We start from the raw sequence: 20,600 nt of genomic DNA, 5'->3' as shown, positions 1-20,600 counted from the left end.
GTACTTGTGACCTGGCTTGACCACTGTTGGAAACAGGATACTGGGCTAGGTGGACCAGTGGTCTGACCCAGTATGGCTATTCTTATGCTATGTTCTGAGTAGGTGACAAGGTTACATGTTTGAATCCATTGAAGCTACTGGTAAGAGACCTTCAGGTACAGTAGGTACAACCTCCTAAAGGAGATAGTGGAGGCATAAACAACAACAGAATTCAAGAAAGCCTGAGAAAAATCCCAGAAGACCCCTAATTGTGGGGAACCAAAGGAAAGTCATAGATTAGGTGGGGTCTGTTATACCAGTGTTTCCCAAGTCCAGTCCTGGAGTACCCCTTGCCAGTCAGGTTTTCAGGATATCCACAATGAAAATGCATGAAAGAGATGTGCATATAGTAGATGCAATTGGACTTGGGGAAACACTGTGTTACATAAAAGGAAGGGAAATGAGCTGCCTGAATGAGCCCTTTGGTCTTTTTCAGCCATGGTGATCTGTGTTTTACGGTACTAAATACGTGCTTCATTTGCTCTTGTAATATCTTGAAATTGTTCTCTTTAGCTTGGTTTCTCTTACATTTGTTTATTTCCAATTTTGGATTTATGTGTATTTCATTTTCTTTTTTTTCTCTCCCTTTCAAAGTTGTAAGGGATTATGATTTTGCTGAGGTGTTAAAGAGAAGCATCTGTTTGGAGCAAAGCACCCAGGCTTGGTGTGAGAATTGTGAGAAATATCAACCCACGGTGAGACAAAACCCTCTGGAGTGTAGAGTGTACAGTGTTCTGTACTATGCATGATAGCCTCTTTCCTTGTGTAAGAATTACTGGAGAGTGACCATTTCTTTTTTTTTTTTTTTTTTTCTGTCTTTCTAACACAGGTTCAGACTAGGAACATCCGCTGCCTGCCTGATGTTCTGGCCATTAACTGTGAAGTAAACAGCACAAAAGAAGCTGATTTCTGGAAAACACAAGCAGAGGTATTACTGTTTCAGTGTTTAAATTAATTGAACAATTTATGAATCACTTTTTTTCTGGATTACAAATCTGATAAAGGCAATGTGGTTTAAAGCATTGACATTTCAGAACAGATCATATGAGAGAGTTCATTAAGACATATAAATAAAAAATATAAATGACAGTTCCACAGACAGACTGGGCATCCAGATGGCAGATGCAGTTTAATGTGGACAGGTACAAATTGGTGCCTGTAGCATAGAATAACCCAAACTGTAGCTAAATGGTCTTAGGTTCCACATTGAGTTGCCAGACAGGTAAAGAAACTAGGCATCATTGTGGCCAGTAACCTCTGGACATTAATGAAAAATTCTGCTGGCTTCTGAAAAAGAGCTAGACAGTTGGCAATCCTAATCTCTTGAGTCCTGAGCACAGTTCACCTGGCCTTCCTAACATGTGGATACAAAGTATGTGCAAATTTGTCAGTGGCTAAATCTTGCCCTGCCCACGTCATGAGGGGATTAGTTTTGGTGGTGGAAACATTTGTGGGGTGGTGGGGCAGTTGTACGAGGCTAGGTTTGGGGGATGGAGGCAGTTTGTAGGATGTTGTCAATTGTGGTTGTTTTTGTTTTTATGGAGGTGGAGCAGTTTGCAGGGAAGTGGGGAAAAGGAGAGAGAGGACATGGAGTTGCTGCATCATAGGGGTGGAGGGAAAGGAAGAGAGGACAGAGAATTGCTGGACCATAAAAGTGAAGGAGCAGAGAGGACAGAAAGTTGCTTGACCATAGGTGTAGAGGGGATAGGAATTTACTGGACCATAGGGGTGGAGGGAAAGGAAGAAGGGATAGGGAGTTCCTGGACCATAAGGCGGAAGGGGGGGAGGAGATATGGAATTTCTGGACCATAGAGGTGGAAGAGAAGGGAGAGAGGACAGGGAAATGCTGGACCATACTTGTAGAGGAGAGGGGAGGGACAGAGAGATGCTGGGCTACAAGGGTGTAAGAAGGGAGAGGGAGGGGGAGATACTTGACATGGTGAAACCATGTAGGAGAGACCATGGGGAATCTCAAGGAGAGGAGTGAGAGGAGGATAGTTAAGTACAGAGGGAAGAATTGTACTAATGAGGAGTAGGTGAAAGAGAAGGGAATAGGAGGCCAGGGATGGAGTGACACAGGAGATGTAGGGGGGAGAGGCGGACATGGAAAGTTGATAGGTACTGGCAAGTGAAATATAGGTGGAGGATTGAAGAGCAAGAAGGTGAAATTTGAGGGGCGAGACAGAAAACAGAGAGAGAGAGGAAATATATTAGAGAGATATAGTGAGGGAATAGGAAACTATAAGAGTAACGTGGAGAAAGGACAAATGGACTGCACTTACTGGAAAGAGAGCAGAAGATATACAGAAAAACAGAAAAGAAGAAACTGGAAACAATATGCTTGGAAAAATAAAGTACCCAGGCAACAAAGGTAGAAAAAAAGAGTTTTATCTGAATTTATTTGGTGGAATATGTTAGCTTTGGGAAATGTGCGTCATGGATGTCTTTTGTATTTTTTTTCAGTACAAGAGGAAACGCATTTCTGTTTTTAGTTTTCCTATGTTGTGGTACATACCTAGTTTGACTTCTTCGGTTTCCAGTTCAGTTTTTGTCTTTATATTTCTCTCTCCTCAAGGTGCCCCCTCCCCCAACTCCCCCTTCCATATCATCAAGCTGATCAATCCATAGACTGGTGGGTTGTGTCCATCTACCAGCAGGTGGAGATAGAGAGCAAACTTTTGCCTCCCTATATGTGGTCATGTGCTGACGGAAACTCCTCAGTATGTCCCTGGAGTATCTGGGAGTTCGATTCGACACCCAAGTGGGCAGAGTGTTCCTGCCAGACAATCGGATTGTCAAGCTTCAGGCTCAGGTGGACCAGTTCCTAGTAGCCTCTCCTCTTCGGGCTTGGGACTATGTGCAGCTGTTGGGCTCTATGACGGCCACGATGGAAGTAGTGCCCTGGGCCAGGGCTCATATGAGACCACTACAACAATCTCTGCTACAGCGCTGGACTCCGATGTCGGAGGATTATGCTGTGCGCCTTCCCTTGGACCCAGCAGTGCGCAAGGCGCTGAGCTGGTGGATGCAGACAGACAAGTTGTCTGCGGGAATGCCTCTGGTGACCCCGAAGTGGATTGTCGTCACGACGGACGCCTCTTTGTCGGGCTGGGAAGCCCACTGCTTGGGAAGGACAGCGCAGGGGCTCTGGTCTCCTGCAGAGGCAAAGTGGTCTATCAACCTCCTGGAACTCAGAGCCATTCGGTTGGCGCTTTTGGAGTTCATCCCGGTACTGGTGTTGAAGCCGGTACGGGTCCTGTCGGACAATGCCACGGCTGTGGCCTATGTCAACCGCCAGGGAGGTACCAAGAGCGCCCCTCTAGCCAAGGAGGCTATGAATCTATGCCAGTGGGCAGAAGCGAACCTGGAGCAGCTGTCAGCGGCCCACATTGCCGGAGTCATGAATGTCAAGGCGGACTTTCTCAGTCGCCATACCTTGGAGCCCGGAGAGTGGCAGGTATCTGCTCAGGCGTTCTTGGACATCACGAAACGCTGGGGCCAGCCGAGCCTAGATCTGATGGCGTCATCGGCCAATTGCCAAGTGCCGCGCTTTTTCAGCAGAGGACGGGACCCTCGATCCCTGGGAGTAGATGCTCTTCTCCAACAGTGGCCGACTCAAGAGCTTCTCTATGTGTTCCCGCCCTGGCCCATGTTGGGCAGGGTGCTAGACCGGGTGGCAAAGCATCCCGGCAGGGTAATCCTGGTGGGTCCGGATTGGCCCAGACGTCCCTGGTATGCGGACTTGATCAGGCTCTCAGTCGACGATCCTCTGCGGCTGCCAGTGGAGCAGGGCCTGTTACATCAGGGTCCCGTGGTGATGGAGGATCCCTCCCCCTTTGGTCTTACGGCCTGGCTATTGAGCGGCAGCGTCTGAGAAAGAAGGGCTTCTCAGACAAGGTCATCGCCACTATGCTGAGAGCGAGGAAGCGCTCTACTTCTACTGCTTACGCCAGGGTTTGGCGTATATTTGCAGCGTGGTGTGAAGCAGGCTCACTTTCTCCCTTCACTGCTCCAATTTCTTCAGTGTTGGCGTTCCTGCAAGAAGGTCTGGAGAAAGGCCTGTCGCTCAGTTCCCTTAAAGTCCAGGTAGCGGCTCTGGCTTGCTTCAGGGGCCGCCTGAAGGGTGCTTCCCTGGCTTCGCAGCCAGATGTGGTGCGCTTTCTCAAGGGAGTTAATCACCTGCGCCCTCCTCTGCACTCAGTGGTGCCTGCGTGGAATCTCAACCTGGTGCTAAGAGCATTGCAGAAGCCGCCTTTTGAACCCTTGTCGAGGGCATCTCTGAAAGACCTGACGTTGAAAGCAGTCTTTTTGGTGGCTATCACTTCAGCCAGAAGAGTTTCCGAGCTCCAGGTGCTCTCATGTCGAGAGCCCTTTCTGCAGTTCACTGAGGCAGGAGTGACTATTCGCACAGTGCCTTCCTTCCTGCCCAAGATTGTTTCTCGCTTCCATGTGAATCAGCAGCTCTGTCTCCCTTCCTTTCGTAGGGAGGACTACCCAGAGGAGTACTCTGCTCTTAAATATCTGGATGTGAGACGAGTCATCATCAGATACTTGGAAGTGACCAATGATTTCCGGAAATCGGATCATCTGTTTGTCCTGTTTGCAGGTCCTCGTAAGGGTCTGCAGGCTGCTAAGCCTACAGTGGCAAGATGGGTCAAGGAAGCCATTGCAGCGGCTTATGTGACCGCGGGGAAGGTGCCGCCTATCCAGCTGAAGGCTCACTCCACTAGAGCTCAGGCGGCCTCGATGGCAGAGGCCGGGTCCGTCTCCTTGGAAGAGATATGCAAGGCGGCAACTTGGGCTTTGGCTCATACATTCTCCAAGCATTACCGCTTGACTGTGGCTGCACGGGCGGAGGCTCGGTTTGGAGCTTCAGTGTTGAGGTCAGGGATTTCAATGTCCCGCCCTGGGTGAGTACTGCTTCGGTACATCCCACCAGTCTATGGATTGATCAGCTTGATGATATGGAAGGTAAAATTATGTATCATACCTGATAATTTTCTTTCCATTAATCATAGCTGATCAATCCATAGCCCCTCCCAGATATCTGTACTGTTTTTATTCTGGTTGCATTTCAGGTTCAAGTTTAGTCTTCAGTTACTTCAGAAAGACTTCGTGTTCAAGTTTTTTCACTTGGATTCTTCAAGAGTTGAGACGAGTTTGTGTTACAGTGAGCTGCTGCATTCCTCTCCCCTCCGTTTTACGGGGCTGGATTGAGATTTAAATTCTGCCGGCACTCCCTCCCGCTTCGTGCGGCTGTAGGGCAGCTTTGTACCCCTCCCGCTTCGGCGGTGTTAGGGTCAGTCAGCTCCTCCCGCGGTTGCGGTTGCAGGATAAGCCAGATCCCCCCACATCGGCGGGTGTGGTGTCCCTCCCCCGTTCCGCGGGGATGAGCTGGACGGATTCCCCTCCCCCACTTGTGTGGGGATGAGCTGGGTTAATTCCCCTCCCCCGTTTCGGCGGTGGTGAGCTGGGCAGAGTGTCCCTTCGTGGGTGTAATTCTCTAAGTGCTGAGTCCTGCGGATGGAGCTTTGATATCGACATACTGAGGAGTTTCCGGCAGCACATGACCACATATAGGGAGGCAAAAGTTTGCTCTCTATCTCCACCTGCTGGTAGATGGACACAACCCACCAGTCTATGGATTGATCAGCTATGATTAATGGAAAGAAAATTATCAGGTATGATACATAATTTTACCTTCATTATCTCCTCAGACCCTTGCTGAAGTCTTTCACAACAAGGTTCAAAAGATAAACCTTGCTTTCTCTACCTCACCACCTCTCCCTCCACTAGTCCGTTCCCCTCTCTCGCCTTCCCCTCATTCCCTTTCCTCCTTTCCTGAAGTTACTATTGAGGAAACTACACTTCCATATCATCATGCTGATCAATCCATAGACTGGTGGGTTGTGTCCATCTACCAGCAGGTGGAGATAGAGAGCAAACTTTTGCCTCCCTATATGTGGTCATGTGCTGCCGGAAACTCCTCAGTATGTTCTCTATCTCAGCAGGTGGTGGTCACACACAGCAGCAGCTCTGGCTAGGCCTCCAAGCCTAATTTTTAGGTTTTGTTGAGTGCCTGGGGTTGAGGGCTCTTCTTGAGCAAGTGCAAACCTGGTGGCGCCAGGTCCCTCCTTTTCTCCCCCCTCCCGCTGGCTCCGTTGAAAAAAAAAAAAAAATTTTTGAACGTCCTTAAAGGCGTTTATTTCGACGTTTATTTAAACGTTTATTGCAGCTACTCACTGAGACACCAGGTCGTTACAGCTCGGAGCGGAAAGCAGGTAATTTTTACCTTTTATAGCGGGCAGGGGGTTCCCCGATCGGTCTCCACGTGGCCTATGGCGTCGGAGGGCGAGGGCGCAAAGAGTCGCTCCCCGGATCGCGTGTGCGCTTCTAGAGGGGATGCGGGGGTCTTAAAGTCTGATCGCCCTTGTTGGGTGACAGTTTCGTGACCGATGAGTGTCCCGGTCCTTCCTTCGGTGTGGCGGTTTTTCCCGCCATAAACGCCCATCCCCCGCGGCTCGCCTCCGCCATATTGGCCGGCCACGCGGCTCGGACGGCTTCTTCTTGGGCCGCCCTTGAGGTGGGAGACATTGATGCCATGAACGCCCTTAATTTGGGCGACGGCACAAAAGCGGCTAAAGTTAAGCGCCGTTTTTCCCGCGCGGCTCCTTCGCGGAGTGTCGCGCCGGACGCCATCTTGGATGCGCAGCATGTCTCTCCCCCGCTCTTGCGAGCGCCGGTTGAGGGTGCGTCTAGGGCTGTAGCCCAGGCTGCGGATGTGCACAGTCTGGGGGGTTTCTCCCCCGAGTTTGTTTTGCTGCTGCATCAGGCCTCCCTTATGCAAAACGCTGCCCCTGCTCCCTCGTCTGGTAAAGAGGTTGAGGCCCCGGAGGTAAACGCCCTCGGGTTGATTCCCAGGCCTTGGAGGACTTTGTCTCCTCCGATGTAGATGAGGGCAGCGTATCTGAGTTCTCCCAACGGTCCTTTGCGGATTCCTTGGAGGAGACGGATCCCCGCTCGGATGGAGCGGATGACCCCTCTGCAGCACGGCTCTTTAGCTCAGAGGATTTGCCCAACCTGTTAATGCAGGCCATGGGCATTTTGAAGATTTCCTCTCCGGAGGACGTCTCTCCCTCAGCCCCTGTTGGCTCTGCCATTATGCTGGGGACGAAGCGCCCGCATAGAACCTTCCACGTGCATGATGCCATGCACACCTTAATTTTGGCTCAATGGGATGTCCCGGAAGCGAGCCTTAAAGTGGCTAGGGCTATGTCCCGCCTCTATCCTTTGCCTGAAAGTGAACGTGAGGCCTATCTGTGGCCTACCGTGGATTCTTTAATCACTGCGGTGACTAAGAAAACGGCGTTGCCGGTGGAAGGTGGCACGGCCCTAAAGGACGCCCAAGACAGAAGATTGGAGGCGGCCTTAAGGTCGTCCTTTGAGGCGGCTGCTTTAAGTTTGCAGGCCTCAGTTTGCGGCTCCTATGTGGCCAGGGCGTGCCTGTCTATGGTGCAGCGGGCTTCCCCCTCGGATCTTTCCTTGAGGGCTGATTGGCCGGCCCTGGAATCGGGCTTAGCCTATTTGGCAGACTTGCTGTATGATGTCTTGAGGGCCTCAGCTAAAGGCATGGCTCAGACAATCTCTGCGCGGCGGTGGCTTTGGCTGAAGCATAGGTCTGCTGACCACGCCTCTAAATCCCGCCTGGCTAGATTGCCTTTTAAAGGCAAGCTGCTCTTTGGGGTCGAGCTGGACAAAATCGTGACCGATTTCGGCACGTCTAAGGGCAAGAAGTTACCAGAGGTCAGGGCTCGGGCTAGTGCTCGCCCTGGTACCTCCAGAGGACGGTTTCAGGAAGCCCGTCGGTACCGCCCGGGCAGGTCGGGCTTCTCTGCCCCCTCTTCCTTCAAGAGGAACTTCTCCCCCAAGCAGCATTCCTTTCGCAGAGACCGCCGTCCCGGAGGTGCTCCCTCCGGTCCTCCCCTAGGGTCTTGTACCCAATGACGGGGCCTTGGTCCACGCCCCAGTGCAGATTGGAGGACGGCTGTCCTCGGTTCTGGACGAGTGGACCACAATAACTTCAGACGCTTGGGTGCTGGAAGTCATCAGAGACGGCTACAAGCTAGAGTTCTGCCGACCCTTAAGAGACGGGTTTGTACTCTCTCCCTGCAAGTCTCCGGTCAAAGCTGTGGCAGTGCAGCAGACCTTGGACAATTTGATCCGCCTGGGTGCGGTCGTTCCGGTGCCAGAAAATCAGCTTGGCAAGGGACGTTACTCCATTTACTTTGTGGTACCAAAGAAAGGAGGTTCTGTACGGCCTATCCTCGACCTCAAAGGGGTCAATCAGGCACTTTCGCATGGAGACCCTCCGCTCTGTTATAGCGGCAGTGAAGGCAGGAGAGTTCCTGGCATCCTTGGACATCAAGGAAGCGGACTTGCATATTCCCATCTGGCCTCCTCATCAACGCTTTCTGCGTTTTGCAGTACTGGGCCGACACTTCCAGTTCAGAGCCCTCCCGTTCGGGTTGGCTACTGCTCCGCGGACCTTCTCCAAAGTAATGGTGGACATCGCGGCCTTCCTGAGGAAGGAAGGAGTACAAGTCCATCCTTATCTGGACGACTGGTTGATCCGAGCCCCCTCTTATGCAGAGTGCGGCAAAGCTGTGAACCGGGTGGTTGCTCTTTTGAGCTCCCTGGAGTGGATCATCAACTGGGAGAAAAGCCAGCTGCGCCCAACTCAGTCCCTGGAGTATCTGGGAGTTCGATTCGACACCCAAGTGGGCAGAGTGTTCCTGCCAGACAATCGGATTGTCAAGCATCAGGCTCAGATGGACCAGTTCCTAGTAGCCTCTCCTCTTCGGGCTTGGGACTATGTGCAGCTGTTGGGCTATGACGGCCACAATGGAAGTAGTGCCCTGGGCCAGGGCTCATATGAGACCACTACAACACTCTCTGCTGCAGCGCTGGACTCCGATGTCGGAGGATTATGCTGTGCGCCTTCCCTTGGACCCAGCAGTGCGCAAGGCGCTGAGCTGGTGGACGCAGACAGACAAGTTGTCTGCAGGAATGCCTCTGGTGACCCCGGAGTGGATTGTCGTCACGACGGACGCCTCTTTGTCGGGCTGGGGAGCCCACTGTTTGGGAAGGACAGCGCAGGGGCTCTGGTCTCCTGCAGAGGCAAAGTGGTCTATCAACCTCCTGGAACTCAGAGCCATTCGGTTGGCGCTTTTGGAGTTCATCCCGGTTCTGGCGTTGAAGCCTGTACGGGTCCTGTCGGACAATGCCACGGCTGTGGCCTATGTCAACCGCCAGGGAGGTACCAAGAGCGCCCCTCTAGCCAAGGAGGCCATGAATCTATGCCAGTGGGTGGAAGCGAATCTGGAACAGCTGTCAGCGGCCCACATTGCCGGGGTCATGAATGTCAAGGCGGACTTTCTCAGTCGCCATACCTTGGAGCCCGGAGAGTGGCAGCTATCTGCTCAGGCGTTCTTGGACATCACGAAGCGCTGGGGCCAGCCGAGCCTAGATCTGATGGCGTCATCGGCCAATTGCCAACTGCCGCGCTTTTTCAGCAGAGGACGGGACCCTCGATCCCTGGGAGGGATGCTCTTCTCCAACAGTGGCCGACACAAGAGATTCTCTATGTGTTCCCGCCCTGGCCCATGTTGGGCAGGGTGCTAGACCGGGTGGCAAAGCATCCGGGCCGGATAATCATGGTGGGTCCGGATTGGCCCAGACGTCCCTGGTATGCGGACTTGATCAGGCTCTCAGTGGACGAACCTCTGCGACTGCCAGTGGAGCAGGGCCTGTTACATCAGGGTCCCGTGGTGATGGAGGATTCCTCCCCCTTTGGTCTTACGGCCTGGCTATTGAGCGGCAGAGTCTGAGGAAGAAGGGCTTCTCAGACAAGGTCATCGCCACTCTGCTGAGAGCGAGGTAGCGCTCTACTTCTACTGCTTACGCCAGGGTTTGGCGTACCTTTGCAGCGTGGTGTGAAGCAGGTTCACTTTCTCCATTTACTGCTCCAATTTCTTCTGTGCTGGCGTTCCTGCAAGAAGGTCTGGAGAAAGGCCTGTCGCTCAGTTCCCTGAAAGTCCAGGTAGCGGCCCTGGCTTGCTTCAGGGGCCGCCTGAAGGGTGCTTCCCTGGCTTCGCAGCCAGATGTGGTGCGTTTCCTCAAGGGAGTTAATCACCTGCGCCCTCCTCTGCACTCAGTGGTGCCTGCGTGGAATCTCAACCTGATGCTAAGAGCCTTGCAAAAGCCGCCTTTTGAACCCTTGTCGAGGGCATCTCTGAAAGACCTGACGTTGAAAGCAGTCTTTTTGGTGGCTATCACTTTAGCCAGAAGAGTTTCCGAGCTCCAGGCACTCTCTTGTCGAGAGCCTTTTCTGCAGTTCACTGAGGCAGGAGTGACTATTCGCACAGTGCCTTCCTTCCTACCCAAGATTGTTTCTCGCTTCCATGTGAGTCAGCAGCTCTGTCTCCCTTCCTTTCGTAGGGAGGACTACCCAGAAGAGTATTCTGCTCTCAAATATCTGGATGTGAGACGGGTCTTCATCAGATACTTGGAAGTGACCAATGATTTCCGGAAATCGGATCATCTGTTTGTCCTGTTTGCAGGTCCTCGTAAGGGTCTGCAGGCTGCTAAGCCTACAGTGGCAAGATGGGTCAAGGAAGCCATGGCAGCGGCTTATGTGGCCGCGGGGAAGGTGCCGCCTATCCAGCTGAAGGCTCACTCCACTAGAGCTCAGGCGGCCTCGAAGGCAGAGGCCGGGTCCGTCTCCTTGGCAGAGATATGCAAGGCGGCAACTTGGGCTTCGGCCCATACATTCTCCAAGCATTACCGCTTGAATGTGGCTGCTCGGGCGGAGGCCCGGTTTGGAGCTTCAGTGTTGAGGTCAGGGATTTCAATGTCCCGCCCTGGGTGAGTACTGCTTCGGTACATCCCACCAGTCTATGGATTGATCAGCATGATGATATGGAAGGTAAAATTATGTATCATACCTGATAATTTTCTTTCCATTAATCATAGCTGATCAATCCATAGCCCCTCCCAGATATCTGTACTGTTTATATTCTGGTTGAATTTTAGGTTCAAGTTTAGTCTTCAGTTCCTTCAGGAGGACTTCGTGTTCAAGTTTTTTCACTTGGATTCTTCAAGAGTTGAGACGAGTTTGTGTTACAGTGAGCTGCTGCATTCCTCTCCCCTCCGTTTTACGGGGCTGGATTGAGACTTAAATTCTGCCGGCACTCCCTCCCGCTTCGTGCGGCTGTAGGGCAGCTTTGTACCCCTCCCGCTTCGGCGGTGTTAGGGTCAGTTAGCTCCTCCCGCGGTTGCGGTTGCAGGATAAGCCAGATCCCCCCACATCGGCGGGTGTGGTGTCCCTCCCCCGTTCCGCGGGGATGAGCTGGACGGATTCCCCTCCCCCACTTGTGTGGGGATGAGCTGGGTTAATTCCCCTCCCCCGTTTCGGCGGTGGTGAGCTGGGCAGAGTGTCCCTTTGTGGGTGTAATTCTCTAAGTGCTGAGTCCTGCGGATGGAGCTTTGATATCGACATACTGAGGAGTTTCCGGCAGCACATGACCACATATAGGGAGGCAAAAGTTTGCTCTCTATCTCCACCTGCTGGTAGATGGACACAACCCACCAGTCTATGGATTGATCAGCTATGATTAATGGAAAGAAAATTATCAGGTATGATACATAATTTTACCTTCTCCTTTCTTCCTCAAAATGTACCACCTGTTCCTCTGATCCCATTCCCACCCACCTTCTTATTGCCATCTCTCCTGCTCTTATTCCTTTTATCTGTCACATTCTCAACCTCTCACTTTCCACTGCGACTGTCCCTGCTGCCTTTAAACATGCTGTGGTCACACCTCTCCTTAAGAAGCCTTCACTCGACCCTACTTGTCCCTCTAATTACCGACCCATCTCCCTCCTTCCTTTTCTCTCCAAATTACTTGAGCGTGCTGTTCACCGCCGCTGCCTTGATTTTCTCTCCTCACAGGCTATTCTTGACCCACTACAATCTGGTTTTCGCCCTCTCCACTCAACCGAAACTGCGCTTACTAAAGTCTCCAATGACCTATTACTGGCTAAATCCAGAGGTCAATATTCTATCCTCATTCTTCTTGATCTTTCCGCTGCTTTTGACACTGTCGATCACAGCATACTTCTCGATACCCTGTCCTCACTTGGATTCCAGGGCTCTGTCCTTTCCTGGTTCTCTTCCTACCTCTCCCTCCGCACCTTTAGTGTTCACTCTGGTGGATCCTCTTCTACTTCTATCCCTCTGCCTGTCGGCGTACCTCAGGGTTCTGTTCTTGGTCCCCTCCTCTTTTCTATCTACACTTCTTCCCTTGGTTCATTAATCTCATCCCATGGCTTTTCCTACCATCTATGCTGATGACTCCCAAATCTACCTTTCTACCCCTGATATCTCACCTTGCATCCAAACCAAAGTTTCAGCGTGCTTGTCTGACATTGCTGTCTGGATGTCTCAACGCCACCTGAAATTAAATATGACCAAAACCGAGCTTCTCATTTTCCCCCCCAAACCCACCTCCCCGCTCCCCCCGTTTTCTATTTCTGTTGATGGCTCTCTCATTCTCCCTGTCTCCTCAGCTCGAAACCTTGGGGTCATCTTTGACTCTTCTTCTCTGCTCATATCCAGCAGATTGCCAAGACCTGTCGTTTCTTTCTTTACAACATCTGTAAAATCCGCCCCTTTCTTTCCGAGCACTCTACCAAAACCCTCATCCACACCCTTGTCACCTCTCGTTTAGACTACTGCAATCTGCTTCTTGCTGGCCTCCCACTTAGTCACCTCTCCCCTTTCCAGTCGGTTCAAAACTCTGCTGCCCGTCTCATCTTCCGCCAGGGTCACTTTACTCATACTACCCCTCTCCTCAAGACCCTTCACTGGCTCCCTATCCATTTTCGCATCCTGTTCAAACTTCTTCTACTAACCTATAAATGTACTCACTCTGCTGCTCCCCAGTATCTCTCCACACTCGTCCTTCCCTACACCCCTTCCCGTGCACTCCGCTCCATGGATAAATCCTTCTTCTCTGTTCCCTTCTCCACTACTGCCAACTCCAGACTTCGGGCCTTCTGTCTCGCTGCACCCTACGCCTGGAATAAACTTCCTGAGCCCCTACGTCTTGCCCCATCCTTGGCCACCTTTAAATCTAGACTGAAAGCCCACCTCTTTAACATTGCTTTTGACTCGTAACCACTCGCCTCCACCTACCCTCCTCTCTTCCTTCCTGTTCACATTAATTGATTTGATTTGCTTACTTTATTTATTTTTTGTCTATTAGATTGTAAGCTCTTTGAGCAGGGACTGTCTTTCTTCTATGTTTGTGCAGCGCTGCGTACGCCTTGTAGCGCTATAGAAATGCTAAATAGTAGTAGTAGTAATATTTCTAACTTGTGATCCCTTGTTCTGCATTTGGTGTGTGATCGAGGTGTAGTATTCTGTTGGCAAATAGTTTCTATGTAGAATTCTGTAGCAGTCCCACTTGTTCTGTTGTACCAGTGGTAGGTGTTTTGGTATTCTAGCGTCCTGTGTATTGTTTGTTGTGCTGCCTGTTCTTACATAGGGTTCTTGTTGTTTAAATCATAGGAATCAGTGCTACTGTTCTATGGTAGATTTTCTACGTGTATGTTGAGTTAGGAATTTTTCAAGTTTTGTGTTGTTTCACAATGTGCCTGGTAGTGGAAAAATATATTTAGCTATTACTGAGGTAATGTCAGAATCAGAATTTTTTTTTTTGTATGATAACTTCCATGGAGAAAATGTGCTAATTACAATCTGCACCTGTTGTGGGGGGGGGGGGGGGGGGGGGAGAGAGAGAGGCTTTTTGTGGATGCAGAACATGTTTACATTTAATATATAAGAACTGACATACTGTATCAGATCAAAGGTCCATGAGGGGTCATGTATGTAGTGTGTCATGGATGTGAGCATCATCCATCAAGTATGTCCTCACTAAAAAAAAGGTTGAGGACCACTGATGTAGAGTGATGCTGGATTGGGGGGGGGGGGGTTAGAGAGAGAGTGATGCTGGATTCTGACAAAAAAGAAAGATGGGGTGATGCTGGATGGGGAGGAAGAGTGAGAGATGCTGGATGGGGAAAGAGAGACAGGGTGATGGGTGACAAGAGAGATAGATGGGGTAATGCTGGATGAGGGGAGAAGAGTGAGAGTAATAGAGTGAAGCTGGTTGGGGAGACGAGCAAAAAAATGTTATTTAGTCCAATAAAAAGATATCACCTTATTTTCTGGGGTTTTTTTTGTTTTATTTGTATTTGTTAATGTCTAATAAAGTGATTGGAATATGTCAGTTTTTGAAATTTGCAGCTACTATGTTTTGCACATTACAGGGGAGCACATATCATTGTTTCTACTTCTCTGGTGTTGCAGACTGTGGCTTCTTGGGGGTTCAGATTAATTTGTCTACATATTTCTATTTCCTCAGCGACCCTCCAGACCGGTCAAGACGCGTGGGTTATGTCCTCCTACCAGCAGAGGGAGACTGAGAAAACACTAAGCTTTTGAAGCCTGTATATATAACCTGTGCAGAACCACTAGCCAGTATTTTCTCAGTCTCAGCAGAGGTAGCAGTTGACAGCCTGTGCAGTCTCCAATAGTCTGGTGAGGTAGTTTGTCATTGGGTCGTAGGATTTTTTCCTTCCAAACTTTATTCTTTTGCAGTACCCTGTACGTGTGTGTAAAAAAAAAAAAAAAGTGCTTTGGGGCCCTGGGTCCTGTGGGGCCCAGTTTTTCCCCCTGGGGTGTTACACCTATGTTTGGGTCCCTCCCCCTGTGCTGCTCTCTATTTCTGTTTGCTTGGCAGCTTTGTGCCTCGGCTGCTTTCTCAGTATTGTAGCCTTGAGTGCCTTACAATTTCCAGATGCCAGAGTTAGAGTACTGTGCCTTTAAGGGCATTTATTTCTTTCTCCGAGGACAAGCAGGCTGCTTGTTCTCACTGATGGGTTGACGTCCTCGGCAGCCCCCTCCATCGGAAAGTTTACTAGCAAAGGCCTTTGCTAGTCCTCGCGCGCCCATGCGCACCGCGCATGCGCGGCCGTCTTCCCGCCCGAAACCGGCTCGAGCCGGCCAGTCTTCTTTCGTCCGCGCTCGGTACGGTTGTGTTACGCCGTTCGTGCCCCAGAGAGTCGACCTCACGCGTCCTTTTCGACGTGTTTTTTCCTTTAAAAAGTTCGGGAAGCGCTCCGGAACTGTTCCGGAAGACCCTTTCGGGTTTTCTGCCCTTCCTGTAATTTTCTAAACTTTTGCCCCGTAAGTTTTCTTTCGTTGTCGGGGTAGGCCTAGTTTGGCCTCGGTCGAGATTTTTCTCCCTTTAAATTTGGTGCTTCAATTTTCGCCATTTCGGCCTTTGATTTCGCCGGCGTGATTTTTCCGCCCATGACATCGAAGCCTTCCAGCGGCTTCAAGAAGTGCACCCAGTGCGCCCGGGTAATCTCGCTCACTGATAGGCACTCTGCGTGTCTTCAGTGTCTAGGGGCCCAGCACCGCCCTCAGAACTGCAGTCTGTGTTCCCTGTTACAAAGGCGGACTCAGGTAGCGAGATTAGCCCAGTGGAATGTTTTGTTCTCGGGCTCTTCGTCGACACCGGCACCGGAGGCATCGAGTGCATCGACGTCGTCAGCGTCCGGACCATCTTCCTTGGCTGCCGCTCCATCGACTGCATCGAGGCATCGGACCTCTGCATCGGCGCCGAGGCATCGGGCGACTGCATCGACGTCGGTGGTACCGAGACTTCGTCTGCTGATGTCGTCGGACGGAGGTGCATCGTCAGGAGTGCAGGTGAGGGCTGTCCATTCCCCTGCTGGTGGCGGTGAGCCTTCGGGTGGGTCTCCTCCTACCCTGAGGGCTCCTGCGGTACAGCCCCCCCGGGATCGACCCTCTTCGGTCTCGGCCCCGAGGAAGCGACGGATGGATTCTACGTCCTCCTCGTCGGTGCCGGGGAGCTCCGGTGACATGCTTCGGAAGAAGTCGAAGAAGCATCGACACCGGTCTCCTCCCCGTGTCGGCACCGAGAGCTCTGGGTCGCCGAGGGATTCGGCACCCAGCAGGCATCGGCACCGAGAGGACCGCTCACCCTCTGTTCAGGAGGTGTCGATGCGCTCCACTCTGGACAGCCCGGAACAGCCTCCTCGCCCGGAACAGGTTCTGACGTCGACGCCTGCATCGACCTCTCAGCCTTTTTCTGCAGCCACTCTGAACGAGAGCCTCCGGGCCGTTCTCCCAGAGATTCTGGGAGAGCTGTTGCGCCCTACCCCTCCGGTACCGGCGGTGCTTGCGCCTCCGGTACCGTCGAGCGTGGCGCCGGCTGGTCCATCGCCCAGGTTGAGGTCCCCGACGTCGGTACCGCGTGCGGTGCCGACCGCGGCCACCTCCCAGGAAGGCTCCCCGACTACGTCGGCGGAGGGAGCTTCGCCGATGCGGGCGAGGGAGTCTACCTCTCGACGCCCCCATCGTGGACGTGGCTCCATGGAGTCGAGCCGGGCGAGGTTGCAGACACAGGTCCGTGAACTTGTGTCTGACACCGAGGGTGAGGCCTCGTGGGAGGACGAAGAAGACCCCAGATATTTCTCTGACGAGGAGTCTGAGGGTCTTCCTTCTGATCCCACTCCCTCTCCTGAAAGGCAGCTTTCTCCTCCTGAGAGTCTGTCTTTCGCTTCCTTTGTCCGGGAGATGTCTACGGCCATCCCCTTCCCGGTGGTTGTGGAGGACGAGCCCAGGGCTGAAATGTTTGAGCTCCTGGACTATCCTTCTCCACCTAAGGAAGCGTCCACTGTTCCCTTGCACCATGTCCTGAAAAAGACATTGCTTGCGAACTGGACCAAGCCATTAAGTAATCCCCACATCCCCAAGAAGATCGAGTCCCAGTACCGGATCCATGGGGACCCAGAGCTGATGCGCACTCAGTTGCCTCATGACTCTGGAGTTGTGGATTTGGCCCTAAAGAAAGCTAAGAGTTCTAGGGAGCATGCTTCGGCGCCCCCGGGCAAAGACCCTAGAACCTTAGACTCCTTTGGGAGGAAGGCCTACCATTCTTCTATGCTCGTGGCCAAGATCCAGTCTTACCAGCTCTACACGAGCATACACATGCGGAACAATGTGCGGCAGTTGGCGGGCTTGGTTGATGCTCTTCCCCCTGAGCAAGCCAAGCCTTTTCAGGAGGTGGTCAGGCAGCTGAAGGCGTGCAGAAAATTCCTGGCCAGAGGAGTTTATGACACTTTTGATGTTGCGTCCAGGGCCGCTGCTCAAGGTGTGGTGATGCGCAGGCTCTCATGGCTGCGTGCCGCCGACCTGGAGAATAGACTCCAGCAGCGGATTGCGGACTCGCCTTGCCGTGCGGACAACATTTTTGGGGAAAAAGTCGAGCAGGTGGTAGAGTCTCTCCACCAGCGGGACACCGCATTCGACAAGTTCTCCCGCCGGCAGCCTTCAGCATCTACCTCTACAGGTAGAAGATTTTTCGGGGGAAGGAAGACTGGTCCCTATGCTTCTGGTAAGCGTAGGTACAATCCTCCTTCCCGACAGCCTGCGGCCCAGGCTAAGCCCCAGCGCGCTCGCTCTCGTCAGCAGCCCGCGCCTCAGCAAGGCCCCGCGGCTCCCCAGCAGAAGCAAGGGGCGAGCTTTTGACTGGCTCCAGCAGAGCATAGCCGACATCCCAGTGTCAGTGCCGGGCGACCTGCCGGTCGGGGGGAGGTTGATAGCTTTTCACCAAAGGTGGCCTCTCATAACCTCCGATCAGTGGGTTCTGCAAATAGTCCGGCAAGGATACACCCTCAATTTGGCCTCAAAACCTCCAAATTGTCCAACGGGAGCTCAGTCTTACAGCTTCCAGCACAAGCAGGTACTTGCAGAGGAACTCTCCGCCCTTCTCAGCGCCAATGCGGTCGAGCCCGTGCCATCCGGGCAGGAAGGGCTGGGATTCTATTCCAGGTACTTCCTTGTGGAAAAGAAAACAGGGGGGATGCGTCCCATCCTAGACCTAAGGGCCCTGAACAAATATCTCGTAAAAGAAAAGTTCAGGATGCTTTCCCTGGGCACCCTCCTCCCCATGATTCAGCAAAACGATTGGCTATGCTCTCTGGACTTGAAGGATGCCTACACTCACATCCCGATACTGCCAGCTCACAGACAGTATCTGCGATTTCAGCTGGGCACACGCCACTTCCAGTACTGTGTGCTACCCTTTGGGCTCGCCTCTGCGCCCAGGGTGTTCACAAAGTGCCTAGCTGTGGTAGCAGCGGCACTTCGCAGGCTGGGGGTGCATGTGTTCCCATATCTCGACGATTGGCTGGTGAAGAACACATCCGAGGCAGGAGCCCTGCAGTCCATGCAGATGACTATTCGCCTACTGGAGCTACTGGGGTTTGTGATAAATTATCCAAAGTCCCATCTTCTCCCAATGCAGAGACTCGAATTCATAGGAGCTCTGCTGGATTCTCGGACGGCTCGCGCCTATCTCCCAGAGACGAGGGCCAACAACTTGTTGTCCCTCGTCTCGCGGGTACGAGCGTCCCAGCAGATCACAGCTCGGCAGATGTTGAGATTGCTGGGCCACATGGCCTCCACAGTTCATGTGACTCCCATGGCCCGCCTTCACATGAGATCTGCTCAATGGACCCTAGCCTCCCAGTAGTATCAGGCCGCTGGGGGTCTAGAGGACGTGATCCACCTGTCCACGAGCTTTCTCAAATCCCTATATTGGTGGACGATTTGCTCCAATTTGACTCTGGGACGTCCCTTCCAAATTCCTCAGCCACAAAAGGTGCTGACCACGGATGCGTCCCTCCTGGGATGGGGAGCTCATGTCGATGGGCTTCACACCCAAGGAAGCTGGTCCCTCCAGGAACGCGATCTGCAGATCAATCTTCTGGAGTTACGAGCGATCTGGAACGCTCTGAAGGCTTTCAGAGATCGGCTGTCCCACCAAATTATCCAAATTCAGACAGACAACCAGGTTGCCATGTACTATGTCAACAAGCAGGGGGGCACCGGATCTCGCCCCCTGTGTCAGGAAGCCGTCAGCATGTGGCTCTGGGCTCGCCGTCACGACATGGTGCTCCAAGCCACATATCTGGCAGGCGTAAACAACAGTCTGGCCGACAGGTTGAGCAGGATTATGCAACCTCACGAGTGGTCGCTCAATTCCCGTGTGGTACGACAGATCGTCCAGGTGTGGGGCACCCCCTTGGTAGATCTCTTCGCATCTCGAGTGAACCACAAAGTCCCTCAGTTCTGTTCCAGGCTTCAGGCCCACGGCAGACTGGCATCGGATGCCTTCCTCCTGGACTGGGGGGAGGGTCTGCTGTATGCTTATCCTCCCATACCTCTGGTGGGGAAGACTTTGTTGAAACTCAAGCAAGACCAAGGCACCATGATTCTGATTGCTCCTTTTTGGCCGCGTCAGATCTGGTTCCCTCTTCTTCTGGAGTTGTCCTCCGAAGAACCGTGGAGATTGGAGTGTTTTCCGACCCTCATCACACAGGACGAAGGGGCACTTCTGCATCCCAGCCTCCAGTCGCTGGCTCTTACGGCCTGGATGTTGAGGGCGTAGACTTTGCCTCTTTGGGTCTGTCAGAGGGTGTCTCCCGCATCTTGCTTGCTTCCAGGAAAGATTCCACTAAGAGAAGTTACTTCTTCCATTGGAGGAGGTTTGCCGTCTGGTGTGACAGCAAGGCCCTAGATCCTCGCTCTTGTCCTACACAGACCCTGCTTGAATACCTTCTGCACTTGTCTGAGTCTGGTCTCAAGACCAACTCTGTAAGGGTTCACCTTAGTGCGATTAGTGCATACCATTACCGTGTGGAAGGTAAGCCGATCTCAGGACAGCCTTTAGTTGTTCGCTTCATGAGAGGCTTGCTTTTGTCAAAGCCCCCTGTCAAGCCTCCTACAGTGTCATGGGATCTCAATGTCGTTCTCACCCAGCTGATGAAACCTCCTTTCGAGCCACTGAATTCCTGCCATCTGAAGTACTTGACTTGGAAGGTCATTTTCTTGGTGGCAGTTACTTCAGCTCGTAGAGTCAGTGAGCTTCAGGCCCTGGTAGCCCAGGCCCCTTACACCAAATTTCATCATAACAGAGTAGTCCTCCGCACTCACCCTAAGTTCTTGCCAAAGGTCGTGTCGGAGTTCCATCTGAACCAGTCAATTGTCTTGCCAACATTCTTTCCCCGTCCTCATTCCTGCCCTGCTGAACGTCAGCTGCACACATTGGACTGCAAGAGAGCATTGGCCTTCTATCTGGAGCGGACACAGCCCACCAGACAGTCCGCCCAATTGTTTGTTTCTTTTGATCCCAATAGGAGGGGAGTGGCTGTAGGGAAACGCACCATATCCAATTGGCTAGCAGATTGCATTTCCTTCACTTACGCCCAGGCGGGGCTGGCTCTTGAGGGTCATGTCACGGCTCATAATGTTAGAGCCATGGCTGCGTCGGTAGCCCACTTGAAGTCAGCCTCCATTGAAGAAATTTGCAAAGCTGCGACGTGGTCATCTGTCCACACATTCA

The 20,600-nt window shown here is 52.4% G+C and overlaps 1 protein-coding gene across 4 annotated transcripts in view; it reads left to right on the top strand.

Moving 5' to 3' along the window:
- PAN2 (poly(A) specific ribonuclease subunit PAN2) overlaps positions 1–20,600 on the top strand; it is a 142,315-nt gene that overhangs the window by 82,144 nt on the left and 39,571 nt on the right. For all 4 annotated transcript variants that reach the window (XM_030196732.1, XM_030196730.1, XM_030196731.1 and 1 more), the window contains exons 15-16: positions 634–734; positions 869–967. In XM_030196732.1, the coding sequence (XP_030052592.1) occupies positions 634–734; positions 869–967 (200 nt within the window). The remainder of the gene's footprint in view (positions 1–633; positions 735–868; positions 968–20,600) is intronic.

Source organism: Microcaecilia unicolor, chromosome 3 (assembly GCF_901765095.1).
Source record: "Microcaecilia unicolor chromosome 3, aMicUni1.1, whole genome shotgun sequence".
NCBI lineage: Eukaryota > Metazoa > Chordata > Amphibia > Gymnophiona > Siphonopidae > Microcaecilia > Microcaecilia unicolor.
The sequence above is the reverse complement of the archived record's forward strand: the minus strand, read 5'-3'. Positions and strand labels throughout refer to the sequence as shown.